At 47.3% G+C, this 17,131-nt stretch overlaps 1 protein-coding gene across 1 annotated transcript; it reads right to left on the bottom strand.

Annotated features, from left to right (window-relative positions):
• Window positions 1–1,777: 1,777 nt before the first annotated feature.
• CENPV (centromere protein V) lies at window positions 1,778–17,095 on the bottom strand. The gene is made up of 5 exons (XM_041772937.1): window positions 16,663–17,095; window positions 14,163–14,261; window positions 12,598–12,667; window positions 3,258–3,372; window positions 1,778–2,178 (listed from the first exon to the last, which is right to left on the bottom strand). The coding sequence occupies exons 1-5, from the start codon at window positions 17,037–17,039 to the stop codon at window positions 2,054–2,056; spliced, it is 786 nt and encodes a 261-aa protein (XP_041628871.1). The 5' UTR covers window positions 17,040–17,095; the 3' UTR covers window positions 1,778–2,053.
• Window positions 17,096–17,131: the final 36 nt, after the last annotated feature.

Raw genomic sequence — 17,131 nt, 5'->3', positions numbered from 1 at the left:
TTGAGCTTCTCATCAGTCACAAAGCAAACACTGGCCGTTATGCCTCCAGCTTTAAAGGGAAGGTTGATTGTAGGAAAGAAGAAAAGAATCTAAAAGAATTCCCTCGCTTAGATATCCACTACCTATAGCCAGTTGGAATCTGACTTGGGGAAGTTCTTGCAGTTCGTTTCCAGGGCACCTGGGTGGCTCAGATGGTTGAGCATCTGCCTTTGGCTCAGATCATGATTCCAGGGTCCTGGATTCGGGTCTCCCTCTCCCTGCTCCACTCCCTGCTCGTTCTTTCTCTCTCTCTCTCAAATAAATAAATAAAACCTTTTAAAAAAATGAACTATATCCATACTGTGCAATTCTAAGTAACAATCAATAATGAGGATATGTATTCTGATCTGAAAAGATCAAGATATCATCACAAATGCAAGCTGTAGAAAAGGCACAGGATGACGCTGCTGTTTGTGAAAGGCACATAAAATTATGTGTTTTTATGCAATCTTGTAATAGGAAAGGTAAATCAGGTTCTTGTGTTTCCCCTGTATAATTTCTCACCAGCTCTTTCTGACCTCAAAGCAAACATGCCCTCGGCCGACTTGGAAGGCATGGTGACCACGCTGGGGCCCAGTCCAACTATTTCCTCTCCCTTTTCCTGCAAAGAGTGTACCTCACAAGTCAGCTCATGATTAATCAGTCTCCCTAAACAAAGAGCAGATATTTATTAAGCATGTGCCATTATGTACACACTCAGTGTCTGGTAGCGAAGGGAATGCCTAAGGAAAGTTGACCGGATTATAATAAGCAACAACGAGAAGCAAGGCAGGTGGAAGGACAGGGAAACCAGAGGAAAGACTCTGTTGAGCCAGGCGGGCCTCATCCTGTTCGAAGCTGTTTGGGGTCTCCCAGAGCCTGTACTCTGTAGGCCAAATTCCTGAGCTTCATATCCAAGACCGTCCATGGTCTGGCTTCCCACATATTTTTCTGATCTCTTCTATTACTTCCTCCCATCAGAGGCTCCGGTCCGGTCTGGCTTTACTCTGGGCCCCTACCTCTCTGTTCACACACTCACTTTTCCATTTGACCTTCCTAAATCTTGCTTCATTTAAAAAGACTCCTGGGGCACCTGGGTGGCTCAGTGGTTGAGCATCTGCCTTCGGCTCGGGTCGTGATCCTGGGGTCCAGGGATCGAGTTCCGCATCAGGCTTCCCGTAGGGAGCCTGCTTCTCCCTCCACCTCTCTCTGTGTCTCTGGTGAATGAATAAAATCTTTTAAAAAATAGTAAAATAAAATAATAAATAGAGACTCCCAAATTGTTGTTTAACGTGTTTAGAGATTCAGTTTTGCAAGATAAAGAATTCTAGAAATTGGTTGCACAACAACATGAATGCACTTAACTCTGCTAATCCAGACACTTAGAGACGGTTGAGATGGTCAATTTTATGTTACGGGTATTTGACCCGAATTAAAAAAAAAAAAAAGGAATCAGAAGCTGATCTACCTTAAAACAAAACAGAAAAAAGACTCCAGCGAATAGTAGCCCAAATCTTCCCTAACCAAACCCGTCTCTCCTCTGAAGACGAGTCTCTTAGATCTCTTAGCTTTACAGCTCACGGGGCTTCCGAGATCATTCACAATCTTCTGTGTTTGGTAACTATCCATTTGTCTTCTCCCCTCTCCCCGCCAGTTGGGTTGCAAACATTTTAACAGCGGTAAGTAAATACCGCTACTAAATATCTGGCCTCAGAACCAAAATCGAAGTGCAGGGGGAATGATAAACCACAGTAATGGCTTTCATGTTAAAAATATTTATTCTTCTAAAAGATCACACAAAAGTTGAGAAGAGAAAGGATGTCGACTAACCTACATCAAAATCTGGGCTGAAAGGACAAAGAGCTGCCTAGATAAGCTGGTAGCTGAGCGAAATGCAGAGATCAGGGGGGCTGCTGGCCAACGGGCCCAGGGGTCTGGGGCAGCCACGGTCACAGGCACTGGGTGCGGTGGGGACGGCGCGGCCTGGCTGCTGGCCCCAGTCGTTCCTCCGTCTCAGGAAGGGAGAAGCAGGAGCTCACTCCTTAGACATGTTCTTGATGGTCTTGTGCTCCTTCATGGCCTTTTCCCAATCGGTGCCATTGAACTCCTCAACGACCACGCTCCGCACGGTGCCCTCGTCAAGGCAGTGTGGGGCAATCCCTGGGGGAGGTGACACAGTGAAGGGTCCAGGTATGAGTGACAGTAGGCACTGTGCCGGCTCGTGGGCAAACCCACACCTGCAGCAGCAACAGCTGCTTCCACAGCCACCGCAGCAGCGCCCTGGCTCACTTGCCCCCCCAGCGGGTGGGGGGTCAGGTTCTCTAAGCCAGGGATGCCAAGGCTGGAGAGCATCCAGTACCAAGCTGAGAGTACAAAGATTCGAGCCCAGAGGGGCACCTGGGTGCCTCAGTGGTTGAGCATCTGCCTTGGGCTCAGACCGTGATCCGGGGGTCCAGGGATGGAGTCCCGCATCAGGCTCCCTGCAGGGAGGCTGCTTCTCCCTCTGCCTGTGTCTCTGCTTCTCTCTCTCTCTGTCTCATGAATAAATAAATAAAATCTTTAAAAGGGGGGGTGGGGAAGACAAAGGTGATGTCATGCCCTCCTTGCACCATAAGGCACAAAACGGTCATAGTCACAGTGGTGCCACCACAGCTCTGGAGGCTGCAGGAAACAAGACTCCTTGCTCGCCACTTTCCAATCAGTTCACACTACAGCTGGTGGCATCTGAACAACTGTCCTGGGGCTGCGTTCCCTGCTCAGACCCAGGGGGACTTGAGGAGGGGTTTGGGGGTTCTCACTGTTTATGTTCTAAACAAACTGAAGCTGGATTTGTTTTTTTAACTGGATCTCTTTCAACCCATTATCGATACTCTTGTCTGCTTGACTCCCTGAGCCATCCTTGGTGTGAAAACTCCCTCCCCTTCCCTCCCACCCCCACCCCAGGCTCATCTCCTCTCCTCCATACACCTGACCCCCAGCGACATGAGCCCCCAGCAACATGCGGCCCAGGCAGCGCCAGCAGATGAAGGCAGGAACTGGATGTTCAAGGATGAATGACCAGAGCCAGTCTCCTATCCCAGCATTTGAAAAGAGCTTTGCTGAAGAGCCCTGTTCTTCTAAGACCCATGTGAGAGGGGCCCGGCTAAGCAAGAGGCAAGCCCCATATGCCAGCACCCAGGCTATGATCAGCGTGTGTCCCTATGTCCCCCACGGCTGGGTGGCCCGTTCCCTTCACTTACCGAAGCCTCCAGGGTTTGAGCGGGGAGTGTAAAAGCTCTGAACGCCACATCTCTTACAGAAGGTGTGCTGGGCTTTGTGCGTGTTGAACGTGTATGTGGTTATGCTCTCGGCTCCCTAAGGGAGAACAGGTGAAATAGATGTTCTCCTTTTACAAAGAGAATTTTTTGGGGGGTCATCAAAAAAATTAATTCTTTTATAAGGCACAAGGGGGGAAACGCCCTTTTGCAGGGGTCTCAGGATTATGAGGAAACGTCCAATCTCCCAAAGAGATAGAGGCGTCTCGAGGACAGGGACCCGCCTACGCTGCCCAGAGACGCGTTAGTCCGGAGCACGGCAGCTCACGGCTTCTCTTGGTCAAGTGCACACAAGTGCCTCAAGCTTTCCCAGCTCCGTGGCAAGACAGCACATCCTGTCCATGTCAGGGAATGAAAATGAAAATTTTCACTCAGCCTCAAAGGGGTGACGCCCCTAGAGGGACTGGCTCCCCACGTTCCCGGCCAGCTCTGCTCATGATGGAAAAACAAGGGTTGACTGTACTTGAATTAACATACAAAGGACCAACTAGGAAAAGAATATTTTCCAGACATCATGGGCAAAGGGCTCGTTTCCATTAGAGAAATACAAACACACTACACATAATACAAACGGGAAATGGGGCAAAAGGACAGAGAGAAAGGAAAACAAATATCTCTTTCACCTAAGAAATGATACACACACTCAGACACGGCAATGAGGTATTTTTTTTTTCACCATCAGGTGGGCACAAATAAGAGTCGGTTAACTTGGTACTGAGTATGTGGACAAACATATGTATGCTCTTAAATACCAGTCTCAGGAATACAAATTGGCAAAATCTGCCAACATCTATCAAAATTTTAAAATGTATGCATCTTTTAACACAGTAATTCCATTTCTGGAAATTTATCCTACAATCAAAATTCCATATGCATTGAATGACATGTATAATAGACGTTCTAGCACTGGTTAAAGCAAGGCTGGGGCAGCCCCAGTGGCCCAGCGGTTTAGTGCCGCCTTCAGCCTGGGGTGTGATCCTGGGGATCCAGGATCGAGTCCCAGGTCAGCTCCCTGCATGGAGCCTGCTTCTCCCTCTGCCTGTGTCTCTCTCTGTGTGTCTGTCATGAATAAATAAATAATATCTAAAAAAAAAAAGTCTAGAGATTGGAAAAACTGAGAACACCCGTCAAGAGAAGACGGGACAAAGCAATGATGGAAATTCATGAAATTGGGACACTGAAAATTTAAAAAGAACGAGACAGGCTTGCCTGGGTGGCTTAGTCGGTTAGGTATCTGCCTTCAGCTCAGGTCATGATCCCAGGGTCCTGGGATGGAGCCCCACATCCCTGCTCAGCGGGGAGCCTGCTTCTCCCTCTCCTCTGCGCCACCCCCTGCTTGTGCTCTTTTTGTCAAACAAATAAATTAAATTTTAAAAGGAAAATTAATGAGCCAGTTCTACTTCCAAATACTAATACAAACAATCTCCAAGGTTAAACATTAAGTGAAAAAGCAAGGCATAAAATAATTTGTGGGGCACCTGTGTGGCTCAGTGGTTGAACATCTGCCTTCGGCTCAGGGCAAGGTCCCAGGGTCCTGGGATCGAATTCCACATTAGGCTCCCCCCAGGGAGCCCCTGCTTCTCCTGCCTGTCTCTGCCTCTCTATTTGTGCTCTCATGAATAAATTTTTTATTTATTTTATTATTTATTTATTTTTAAAAGATTTTATTTATTTATTCATGTGAGACACAGAGATATTGAGAGGCAGAGACACAGGCAGAGAAAGAAGCAGGCTCCATGCAGGGAGCCCCATGCAGGACTCGATCCCGGGACTCCAGGATCACATGCTGGGCCAAAGGCAGGCGCCAAAACGCTGAGCCATGCAGGTGTCCCTCTGATTAATAAAATTTTTTTTTAAATCTTAAAAAATATGGGGTGCCTGGGTGGCTCACTTGGTGAGCGTCTGCCTTCGGCTCGGGTCATGATCTCAGGGTCCTGGGATCAAGCCCCATATTGGGCTCCCTGCTCAGCGGGGAGCCTGCTTCTCCTCTTCCTCTACCCCTCCCTCCTGTTTGTGCTCTCTCTGTCTCTTTCTCTGTCAAATAAATACAATCTTTATTTTAAAAAAAATCTTTAAAAAAAATCTTAAATAATAATAATAATTATTTGTGTAGTATATTATTATTTCTATTTATTTTTTACCATTTTTAGTTTTTAAAAAAGGATGTATCCTGGTATGTGCATATATAAATATGTATATATTTCTTTTTTTTTTTTTTTTTTTTTTATTTTTATTTATGATAGTCACAGAGAGAGAGAGAGAGAGAGGCAGAGACACAGGCAGAGGGAGAAGCAGGCTCCATGCACCGGGAGCCCGACGTGGGATTCGATCCCGGGTCTCCAGGATCGCGCCCTGGGCCAAAGGCAGGCGCCAAACCGCTGCGCCACCCAGGGATCCCCCTATGTATATATTTCTTTACATATATATTTATAAAGAAATATCCAAGAAGCAGTGGTTTCCAACGAGTGAAATTGTGTGGCTGAAGGGTCACGGGTGAAGGTTCTTACCAGAGCTGGACGTTTTCATTCTTTCCCCCGCCTACCACCCACCACCGTGGGAGAGAAAGGCCCCCAGAGCTCTGTGCCTCATGTAAAAATAGTTCTGAGGGGCCTCATCTCACATCACAGCCTCTACACAGAGAAGCAGCAAAGAACAACTGCCGGTGGTCCTAAAGCATCCAGAGTTTTCTGATCAGATACTTTCCCCCATGAAATGAGGAGGAGCAGCGAGGAGGGAGGGGCTGCTCCATCCCCTACTCTACCTTGGGCATTACTGGAGGTCACTTGGGGACATCCAGATCCCTGATCCCATGTTATTCTGTGCACCCGCCCACTTCCCACCAGAACTCACGGCCTGTCACCGTCACACTGCCATGTACTCAGCCTTTTTGGTGACTGTTTTCTTGGCCAATCAGAAACCACCAACACCACCATGTTGGCCAATCTAACGGTCACTTTTCTTGACCATTAGATTCTTAACCTGACCTCTCAGGACCAGTCCTTCCATTTTGAAACAAGGGTCTCTGAGGAGACCACCCTCGAACAATTTTCCTCCTCCCCCACTGGCCATCTTTCTCAGGCCCCTCTGGTCAGCTCTGACCTCGGCCTCTCCCTTCACTGACTACATCAGCAGCCAGCTGCCGCACCCAGTCTCCCAGCCATAAACACCAATACGCAGATCTGCTTGCTCTCGACGCCAGACTCACACATCCAGCAGCCCACTTCCTATCTCATCTCTGCAAAGGTTCATGACGTCTTCAGCTTTTCCAAGAAAGAACCCCTGATGCCAGCAGTGCTCCACACCTGCTTCTCCCCCCGGATCTGGTATCCCCATCACTGAGCTGCTCAGGCCCCACACTGTAGGGGCAACTCTTCTGCCTCTCTTTTCCTCCTCTTCACATCCATCCTTTACAGGATTCCGCTCACCCTTCCTCTGAAACTGGGGTTCTCACAGTATGGCCCCAGGACCAGCAGCAACGCCATGTCCTGCAGCCTTGTAAGAAATGTCAATCCTGGGGTCCCCCTCCTAGATCTAGAGAATCAGGAGTGGGGCCCAGCAATCCCCCTTAACATGCCCTCCAGTGGTCACGCACACACTGAATCACAAGAGCCACTGCTCCAAAATAAATCTCAAATATCTGTTTTCTTTCCATCTCCATGACCACTGCCCTAATCCAAGCTCCCATCACCTCTCACCTGGCCACCCCAGCCACCTCCCTGTCTCACACATACCTCCCCACAAGCCATTCCCCACACAGCAGCCAAAGTGACCTTTTAAAACATTGAAGGAGGGGCACCTGGGTGGTTCAGTTGGTTAAGCATCTGCCTTCAGCACAGATCACGACCCTGGGGTCCTGGGATCAAGCCCCGTGTCAGGCTCCCTGCTCAATGGGCAGTCGGCTTCTCCCTCTCCCTCTGCCTGTCACTCCCCCTGCTTGTTCTCTCCCTCTCTCTGTTAAATAAATAAATAAATAAATAAATAAATAAACAAACAAACAAACCAGAAAAACGTTGAAGCAGGCCTTGTTACTACTCTGCTCAAAACCCTCCATGGGCTTCATACTACACAAAGCATAAAATCTGTCTGCTTGTCTGGTCCTGCTTCTTTCCCTGATCCCATCTGGTCCACCTCTTCACCTGCACTCCCAGACCACGTTCCAGCCACGATGGCCGCTGTTCAGCTCCTGAGGCATGCCAAGCATGTGCCCGCTGCAACACACTTTCCTCATGCCTGGGATACTTCCAGCCCCCTGCTCCCCTACATCCTTATCATATGAACACCACAGAGACCTTCCCTAACCAATCTAAACCAGCCACCTGGCAACCTATCACATTGCTCTATGTTAATGTTCTATGCAGCACTACTAAACTTTTTCTTATTTATCTGTCTCCTCTGCTTAAAAAACATATGTTCCGGGATCCCTGGGTGGCGCAGCGGTTTGGCGCCTGCCTTTGGCCCAGGGCGCGATCCTGGAGACCCGGGATCGAATCCCACGTCAGGCTCCCGGTGCATGGAGCCTGCTTCTCTCCCTCAGCCTATGTCTCTGCCTCTCTCTCTCTCTGTGACTATAATAAATAAATAAATAAATAAATAAATAAATAAATAAATAAATAAATAATAAAAAATTTAAAAAAAAAAAAAACATATGTTCCAAGAGAACAAGGAAGGGCCTTGTCAGTCACAGTTAGCTGATGGGTTTCAATGGATCAGTGCCAGGCACACAGTGGGTGTCCCAGAAATACCTGCTGAATGAAAAAGTTTTGCACTGGAATCCCTGAGTGGCTCACCGGTTTAACACCTTCCGCCCAGGGCATGATCCTGGAGTCCCAGGATCGAGTCTCACATCAGGCTCCCTGCATGGAGCCTGCTTCTTTCTCACCTAAGTCTCTGTGTCTCTCTCTTTCTGTGTCTCTCATGAATAAATAAATAAAATCTTTAAAAAAAAAAAAAAAGAGAGAGAAAAGAAAAAAAAAGTTTTGCACTTAATTTAAAAAAATAGGGGCGCCTGGGTGGCTCAGCCGGTTAAGCATCTGACTCTTGATCTTAGCTCAGGTCTTTTTTTTTTTTTTTTTTTTTTTTAATTTTTATTTATTTATGATAGTCACAGAGAGAGAGAGAGAGAGGCAGAGAGACACAGGCAGAGGGAGAAGCAGGCTCCATGCACCGGGAGCCCGACGTGGGATTCGATCCCGGGTCTCCAGGATCGCGCCCTGGGCCAAAGGCAGGCGCCAAACCGCTGCGCCACCCAGGGATCCCCTTAGCTCAGGTCTTAATCTCAGGATTGTGAGTTTAAGCCCAGAGTTGGGCTCCGTGTTGGGTGTGGAGTCTACTTAAAAAATAGGGGGCGCCTAGGTGGCTCAGTTGGTTAAGCATCTGCCTTTGGCTCAGGTCATGATCTCAGGGTCCTGAGGTCAAGCCCTGCATCGGGGTTCCTGCTAGGTGGGGGTCTGCTTTTCCCTCTGCCTACTGTCCCCCCGTTTGTGTTTTTTCTCTCTCTAATAAGTAAAATCTTTTTTTTTTTCTTAAGAATTTATTTATTCTTTAAGAGACATAGGAAGAGGGAGGAGAAGCAGGCTCCATGCAGAGAGCCTGATGTGGGACTCGATCCCAGGAACTCTGGGATCACGCCCTGAACCAAAAGCAGATACTCAACCACTGAGCCACCCATGCGTCCCCAATTAAATAAAATCTTAAAAACAGGAAAAAAAACAAAAATCAACACAACATAAAATAGCTCCTACAACAGGCTGGGGCCGAGTATGGTACTCTAGGGCACTAAGAAAATGCATTCATAAGCAGGCCCAAGGAGGGAAAAAAAAAAAAAGAGGAAAAAAAATACCAATTCTGAAACCCAAGAGCTTATGGCTGTACCTGGTGGCATCTTCAGGAACCATCTCACAGATGCTCAGGGGCAAGCGGAACTGGGGCCACAGCCTCTAGCATGTTTCCGAGCAGAGCACATGGTCATTTTCTGGGTTTACAGGGAAGACAGGGAGAAGTGTGCTGCCCAAGTGTCCCCCTCATCCACTAGGCGCCCACACGAGGGATCAAGGGGCAGACAAAGAAAAGGAGACAAGGTGGCCCAAAGTGTCTGGGATTAAAGCTCACTCGTTAGGAAAGACCAGGACTCATGCATTCATTTACTCAGTCCATTGTTCCTTCCAGACACTGAGTGCTGTGCTCGCTTCGGCAGCACATACACCAGACGCTGAGTGCCTATTCATTGCCAAGTCTGCGAGGCCAGGAGCTTGTCAGATATGACAAAAGATGGCACTTGGAGATCCTAACAATTTAATAAAGGAGACAGACGTGGAAACACACCAGTACACAAAGACACAGAGAAGTGTGTCTGACCACAGTGGGGGTAAGGGGAACCAAGGATGGAATTAAAGCCCCAGCCGACCCCATATTAGTGACAGTGTCCCAAAAGCCTTCCCTAGGAAGCTTACATTCTTTGACCAGAGATTTTATTTCTAAAAGAACTGATCCGAAAGAGATAACTTCTAAATTACTAAAGTTTTATACACAGGGAGGTTCACCACAGTGTTGTTTATAATTGGGGGAAAAATGGTACACAACCTAGAAGTTTAAATATAGGAAACTGCTTATTGTACATTCATGTAACAAAATATGCTGCAAATATAGGAATAACAGTATAAATAAATTAGGAAATGATTGAGGGAGAGGAAGAGATTCAGGCACTGAGGAACAAGGGAGGGAAGACTCACTTTTGTACCTTTCAAAATCTGTACCAAGCACAAAAAAATTTCCCCGAAATAATAAAGTTAAAATCAGCAAGACCTATCAATATGCTGCCTACAAGAGACTCCCTCCAGACCTAAAGACACCTGTAGACAGAAGGTAAAGAGATGGAAAAACAATGACCATGCAAAATGGAGGCAAAAAAGTGGGCAGAGCCATACTGACATCAGACCAAATAGACTTGAACACAAAGACTGTAACAAGAGACAGAGAAGGACACTACAAATGACAAAGGGAACAATCCAACAAGAGGATGTAACAGTTGTAAATATCTATGCACCCAACATAGGAGCACCTAAATCCATAAAGCAAATAAAGAAATTGACATAAAGAAATTGACAATAACACAATACTAGGAGGGTGGTTTAACACCCACTACATCATCACCCAGACAGAAAATCAACAAGGGAACAGTGGCTTTGAAACATAATTTGAGTATATGGGAGTGAGTTTACTTCTGGGCCTTTATTCTTTTCTATGGATCTACATCTCTATCTGACCATGTTAACACAGCCTTGATGATTGTCTATAGGAGGAGCTTTCATACCAAGTGGAGTTAGCTTCTCCTACTTTATTGTTCTCTGTGGAGACTGTTTTAGCTATTTTAGGGCCTGTGTATTTCCATACACATTTTAGAGTAATCTTGGGATACCTGGGTGGCTCAGTCAGTTAAGTATCCAAGTCTTGGTTTTGGCTCAGGTCATGATCTTTGGGTTGTGGGATCAAGCCCCACGTTGGGCTCCAAGCTCAGCACAGAGTCTGCTTGAGATTCTCCCTCTCTCTCTCTCTCTCTCTCTCTCTCGGTCCCTTCCCTACTCGTGTTCTCTTTCTCTCAAATAAATAAATATTTCTAAAAAATTTACAGTAATCTTGTATATGTCTGCAAAAGCCTTCTTGGGATTTTGATAGAAACTGCATTAAACCTATAGACAGTTTGGAGAGGATGAACACCAATACTATGCTGAGGTTTCCAATCAACAGACACATGATTTCTACCCATTAAGTTCTTCTTTTAGTAACTTCATCAGCTTTCTGTAATATTCAGTACACGGATCAGGGACATGTTTTGTTAACTGAACACCCAACTAATTTTCTTTGCATTACTTGAAATGGCATGATGTTTTTATTTTTTTTATTATTTTTTATTTATTTATTTTTTTTTAATCTACGATAGTCACACACAGAGAGAGAGAGAGAGAGAGAGGCAGAGACACAGGCAGAGGGAGAAGCAGGCTCCATGCACTGGGAGCCCAACGTGGGACTCGATCCCGGGTCTCCAGGATGGCGCCCTGGGCCAAAGGCAGGCGCCAAACCGCTGCACCACCCAGGGATCCCTGGCATGATGTTTTTAATTTCAGTTTCTTGGTGTTCATTCTTAGTATTAGAAATGCGCTCGATTTTTAAAATTGGGATGTAATTCACATGCCATAAAATTCACCATTTTAATGTGTATTGCTGCATTATTTACAACAGTCAAAACATGGAAACAACCTAAGTGTCCCCGGATGAGTGAATGGATAAAGAAGATGTGATACAAACACACACCACACACACACATACAAACACACATAGGAACACTATTCAACCATTAAAAAGAATGAAATCTTGCTATTTGTGACATGGGAATTATACTAATTGAAACAAGTCAGACAGAGAAAGACAAATACTATATAATTCTACTTACACACAGAATTTTATAAACTAAACAAAAAAACAAGCTTAGAGAACAGACTGCTGTTTGCCAGGGACAGGGGTAGGCAGGCAAAATGGGTGAAAGGGGTGAAAAAAAAAAATGGGCATGCAAAAGTAATAGACAGCATGGTGACCACGGCTAATAACACAGTTGTTGCGTATTTGAAAGCTGCTAAGAGAATAAACCTTGAAAGTCCTCATCACAAGAAAAAAAAATTATTTTGTGATTACATATGATGTCAGATGTTAACTAGACCTAATTGTGCTGGGTACTTTGCAATATATACAAATACTAAATCATTCTGATGTACCCCTAAGACTAATAATGTTATATGTCAGCTGTACCATAATAAAATTTTTAATTCACCATTAAAAAAAAATCTGTTTAAGTCATATGTTCTTCTTCATTGGGAAATGATAAAAGTCAGTTACAAAACAGAAAAAGGTAAAACCCTACTTTCATAATGACATATACAGTGTTGTCATTATTATTATTTAGATGTATTTACAGTGGAAAATAACACACAAGGATATCCACCCAAATAGGGCAGTGGTTATCCTTGGTTGATAGGATTTGGGTGGTCGCATTTATTTTTTATTCTATTTTTAATGTTTCCACAGTAATATCAAATGGGCATCCAAAATATAAAGGGAAAAAATAACAGAACATTCTAGAAATATGCATGAAACCCAGGTTGATGAGGAAAATTCAAACCCCCTGTAGAGGTCCCGCCGTGCTCCCTGCCGTCTGGCACCCCCCACGGCACATGCTGTAACCCAGGGGCTCCCCTGGCCTGCTCTGAGCACTAACCTTCAGGAGCTTGAAGCGAGAAGCTGGGACAATGAAGTGTCTATTCTGCTTCTTCTTACAAATGCTGCAGCTACAAAAAGAGGAATTCCCAGGTTGAGAACAAGGACCTGTGCCTTCTGAGGGCCCAATGAGACCCAATCCAATAAATCCTGAGAGCCGGATGACCCCACAGGTGAAGCCTCTTTCAGCGTTATTCAGGGAAAGGGGGGAGCCCAGGCATATGGACAGGCCAGCTGGGGCCTCTGCTCAGCAGTCAAAGCCACGCACCCCTCGGAAAACCAGGATGTCGCCACCACATTCCTACTGCTCACTCCCCAGTGTATTACAGTGAAGGAACTCATTGGATTCTAGAGACACTTACAAAACAAACATCCTGCAGAGCTACGATCTTATGCCTCCGGGATACACCAAAAATGGACAAGGAAGCCTCCGTTTCCCGCTTTTCCTCATCTGTACATCATGGAATGCCTAGCTCCAAGTCAAATGGGCCCTCAGAATTACCACCTTCGGAATTCAACCTAAATGCCCTTTACTGGGGTGCCTGGGTGGCTCAGTCGGTTGGGCAGCTGCCTTCAGCTCAGGTCATAATCTTGGGGGTGGGACTGAATCCTGCTTCTGGATCCCTGCTCAGCAGAGAGCCTGCTTCTCTCTTTCTCTTACCCTCTGCCTCTCCGACTGCTTGTGTTCAAGCTCTCTCCCTTTCTCAAATAAATAAATAAAATCATAAAAAAAATAATCAATCAATCTCCTTAGTCTACATTTACAAAAATTTCTACTTTCCCACAGAACTCTCTAACAAGCAGGACTTCTTCTACAATCTGGACCCCACCAGTCAGTTCTCCTTTTGAGTAATTCCAGGGTATTTATTTATTACTCGTGTGTACTTCAGGTACCATACCATCTAGGGGCAAAAAGGCCTGGATCCTGTTGAACAATTAGAAGCTAACTATTGGTTCAGAAGTCAGTGTCCTTGTTCTGTCACAAGGGAAGCTGCTAGAAAGCAGGCCCTCCACAGATCCCGGCAGAACCATCTGCCTCATCTAGAACAGAGCCAGAGGGCCTGGAATGTGGCAAGCTTCCGGGTGCGCACACCCTTATTCACTTCCCCTCCCAGTGGACTCCAGTGAAGACTCTGCCCAGCCAAGGCTTTCCATTCAGTGCCCGCCTGACCTAATCTCAGGCTCTAACCAGTCCCTGTCCATCTAGCAACAGGACAGTCTGAGGGGTGATGCTGAACAGCAGGAGCTGGAGCACTCTGCTGTGTCAACCGGGGCTACGCTGTAGGAGCTCGCTCGCTCGCTCTCTCTCATACACACACATGCACACACACACAGAGCAGGCCCAGTTATTTTTAGTACCCCCCCCCCATATTTTTAAAATTTTACTATTGAAAACATCTAGGCACATACGAAAGGGGGAAAAGAACAATAAACCCTCTGTACCCATCACCTGACGCCAGCAATGATCAGCTCACGGCCGATGCTGCCTCACCAGGACCCTGACTCCCCAGATGATGCCGAGATGCTGTGTTTTAACTCTTACTCTTGGGGAGAGAAAACACTCACTTGCAGTCAAAGATGTGCAAGTCGGCTGAGGCCCAAACTTCAAAGCGAACCGCTCCACAGTGGCAGCCTCCTGTATGCTTCACCAGGCCCTGGTATTCACTAAATGAAACAAGAAAACATCAGAAAGATAAGAATTTCTGAACAGTTGGGCCAGACCTCAGCATGCAGCTCATGCCTTTTCTCCCTCTTGTTGCTAGAAGAAGGAAGCACGATGGGACGAAAGTCTCCCCTACATGACTGCCCCAGGTATTTCTGTTTTGGAGGCCAGAGTAGCAATTTTATTTAAAAAAAAAAAAAAAAAAAGGATTCAGTGTCCTCTTTTCTATGACCTCTCACTTCTATTTCTTATATCCTCGTAAGTTGTAAAGTAAAACATTGCCGAAAATAGAGAAAATAGGAGTTGGGTAGAGGATCCTGATCCCGCTGTTCAAACATTTTTATTTACATGCTACTTACTAAGATTTTGTGTGTGTGTGTGAGCTAGGCACTAGGGAGAGCAATAAACAAGATACAGCAGATAAGCTTCTGCAGCCATCCAACAAATTACCCAAACAATATTTAAGGGACTGTGATAAAGGCAGTGCAGGACGCTATGAAAAATAAGAGGAGAGGAACTGAGTCTGTTGTTTGGAAAAACCTTCTTCTGAGAAAAGCTCTTGGAGTTTTGGTATATTCCCCTCCTGTATGTTTGCATATCCAGGACTCTTTACAGAGCTATCCATACACATTACCTACTATCTTAATCCTTTTAAAACATATATAAGCCAGGCTCTTAGTTGAGCATTATTCAGTTTGAAAAATATCAAATTGCACTCCAACAGGGCTAAACGCTTCTCAGTAAAGACAAAACATTTCACTGTACCTGCTCAAGCAACGATTACAGGAAAAATAGCCTATGGCAGTTTTAAATCATCATTTTTTTTTATTATTAAGGCTGAATGCTCTTCCATGTTTCTTTACAAGTTGAATCAGTTAACTTGATGTATTTGAAATCTTTTCTGCACACACAAATAATGCTCATTGTAAAAAAATTAGAACATTACAACATGTGATAATATTAAAAAGCAAAGTCTCCTATAATCTTAACAGCTGGAGGGATCCACAGTTAACCATTTGCTATATATTCCTCCGGACTTCTTTATATACAATAATATTTTAACAAAAACAGTGCAGAGTTACACATTCTTTTTGCATATAAGTTAATTCAGTGAGTTTGGGTTATTTAAGTAAGTGTATGTACTCATGCCAATCTAAAAGGTTAAAAAAAAAACACCTGTCTTTCAGCAACATTTAAAAATCCTTTTCATGACCATTTATCGTTTGTTTTAAAGGAAAAGTTTACTTCGAATTTGAGTGTCACATTTCTGAGAATCTTTATATCCTCTACACTTAGCAACTTGTGGCAATAGAACAGGGGCTCAACAATGTCTAATGATGAAAATATATATATAAAAAAAAAAAAAAAAGTTCAGCCCATGATCCACGATGATAAACCAGAAAGTGAAGCACACAGGAAACCAAGTATTTCATCTCTGAGAAGATCGGTCCTAAGAGAATTTCTTCTTCTGGATTAAGGACAAAAGAACATTTTCGGTCAAGAAAGAAGAAAAGAAAGGAGTAACTGTCGGGTTGTTATGCAATTGTCAGGTTATCCTTGTTGTTGTTGTTTCCCGTGGTGTTGACTGCTCTTTGTAATTCACCAAATAACGGGCGCGGAGATGGGTTACTGGGGTACTAAGACCTCTCTCCGGAGCGCGACGGTTCCACAGGGCAGGCGTCTGGATGCTATTACATTTGGAAAAAAACAAGGTAGCCCCGGGCAGAGGTAATAGCTCATCTGGAACCTCACGGACACTCTGAAATCCTCCCCTGGAGGTTCTCGTCCTGCAGGCGCGACGCTGGGGGAGCGCGAAGCAGAGCGGGCCCCCCGGGAGCATCAGTCGGCGGAGAACCCACCCCCCGCGCCCCGCGCCTCCCCCCGGCACCCGCCGCGGTCCTCAGGACCCAGCATCTCTGCGCGCGCGCTTCTTCCCGGGGTCGATCCCGCTCCGCTCCCTCCCGGGGAGCGCCTAGAACAATAACGCGATCTCGCCTCGCGGCGGCTGCAAAACTATTCGCCTTTTCTCCCCTCCCTCTCCCGCCGCCACCTCCCCCTCCCACCCACTCTCCAAAAACACGTGCGCAAATATGAAAAAGCGAGTCAGGTGGGAGCAAAGTCGTGGGGTTGATCTTCTTCTCCCCGGGAAGGGTCCCCGCGGCCTTGGCGCGCCAACAGCACAGAGAGCGTCCCGAGCACCATGGCTGTGCCCGGGAGAGACCCTTTATGTCCCGGGACACGCTCCGGGGGCGCAGCGCCGCGTCCCAGCAGGGGCGCGCCCGGCGCTAACCCGCTAACCCGCTAACCGGGGCGACGCGGAACAGCGGCCCCGGCCCGACAGGCGCTCCCGCCCCGAGGCGTCCGCGTGGCGCCGGCCGCCGCGCCCGGCCCCGCCGCACTCACAAGGTGTCCAGCAGCAGCTTGGCGGCGCCCTCGAAGGTGAGCCTCTGCCGCTTCTGGAACGTCTCCCAGCGCTCCCGCTGGTCGCCCAGGTCGGGCAGCGAGGCCGCCGGGCTGGCGGAGGTCGGCAGCGGGAGCAGCGGCAGCTCCGGCGGCGCCTGCCCGGGGCCCGCCTCCTGGGCCCGCGGCGACGACTGCTTCGGCCGCGGCTTCGCCGACGGCTGCCTCGCCGCCGCCCCGCTCTCGCCCCCCGCCTGGCTCGCGGAGCGCCGGGCGCGGCTGGCGCCGGGGGCCGGGGGCGCGGCCGGGGGGGTCCCGGAGGCTCGGGACCGAGTCTGCCCGCGTGCCTTGGCGGCCGAGCAGCTCCTCGTCCGCTGCATGGCTCCCGCAGCCGGGCGCGCAGGCCTCGCCGCCCGCGCGTCCCCGCCCCGCCCCGTGCGCGCGCCCGCCCGCCCGCGCCGCCCCGCGCGCG

This window comes from Vulpes lagopus, chromosome 10, assembly GCF_018345385.1.
Source record: "Vulpes lagopus strain Blue_001 chromosome 10, ASM1834538v1, whole genome shotgun sequence".
NCBI lineage: Eukaryota > Metazoa > Chordata > Mammalia > Carnivora > Canidae > Vulpes > Vulpes lagopus.
The sequence above is the reverse complement of the archived record's forward strand: the minus strand, read 5'-3'. Positions and strand labels throughout refer to the sequence as shown.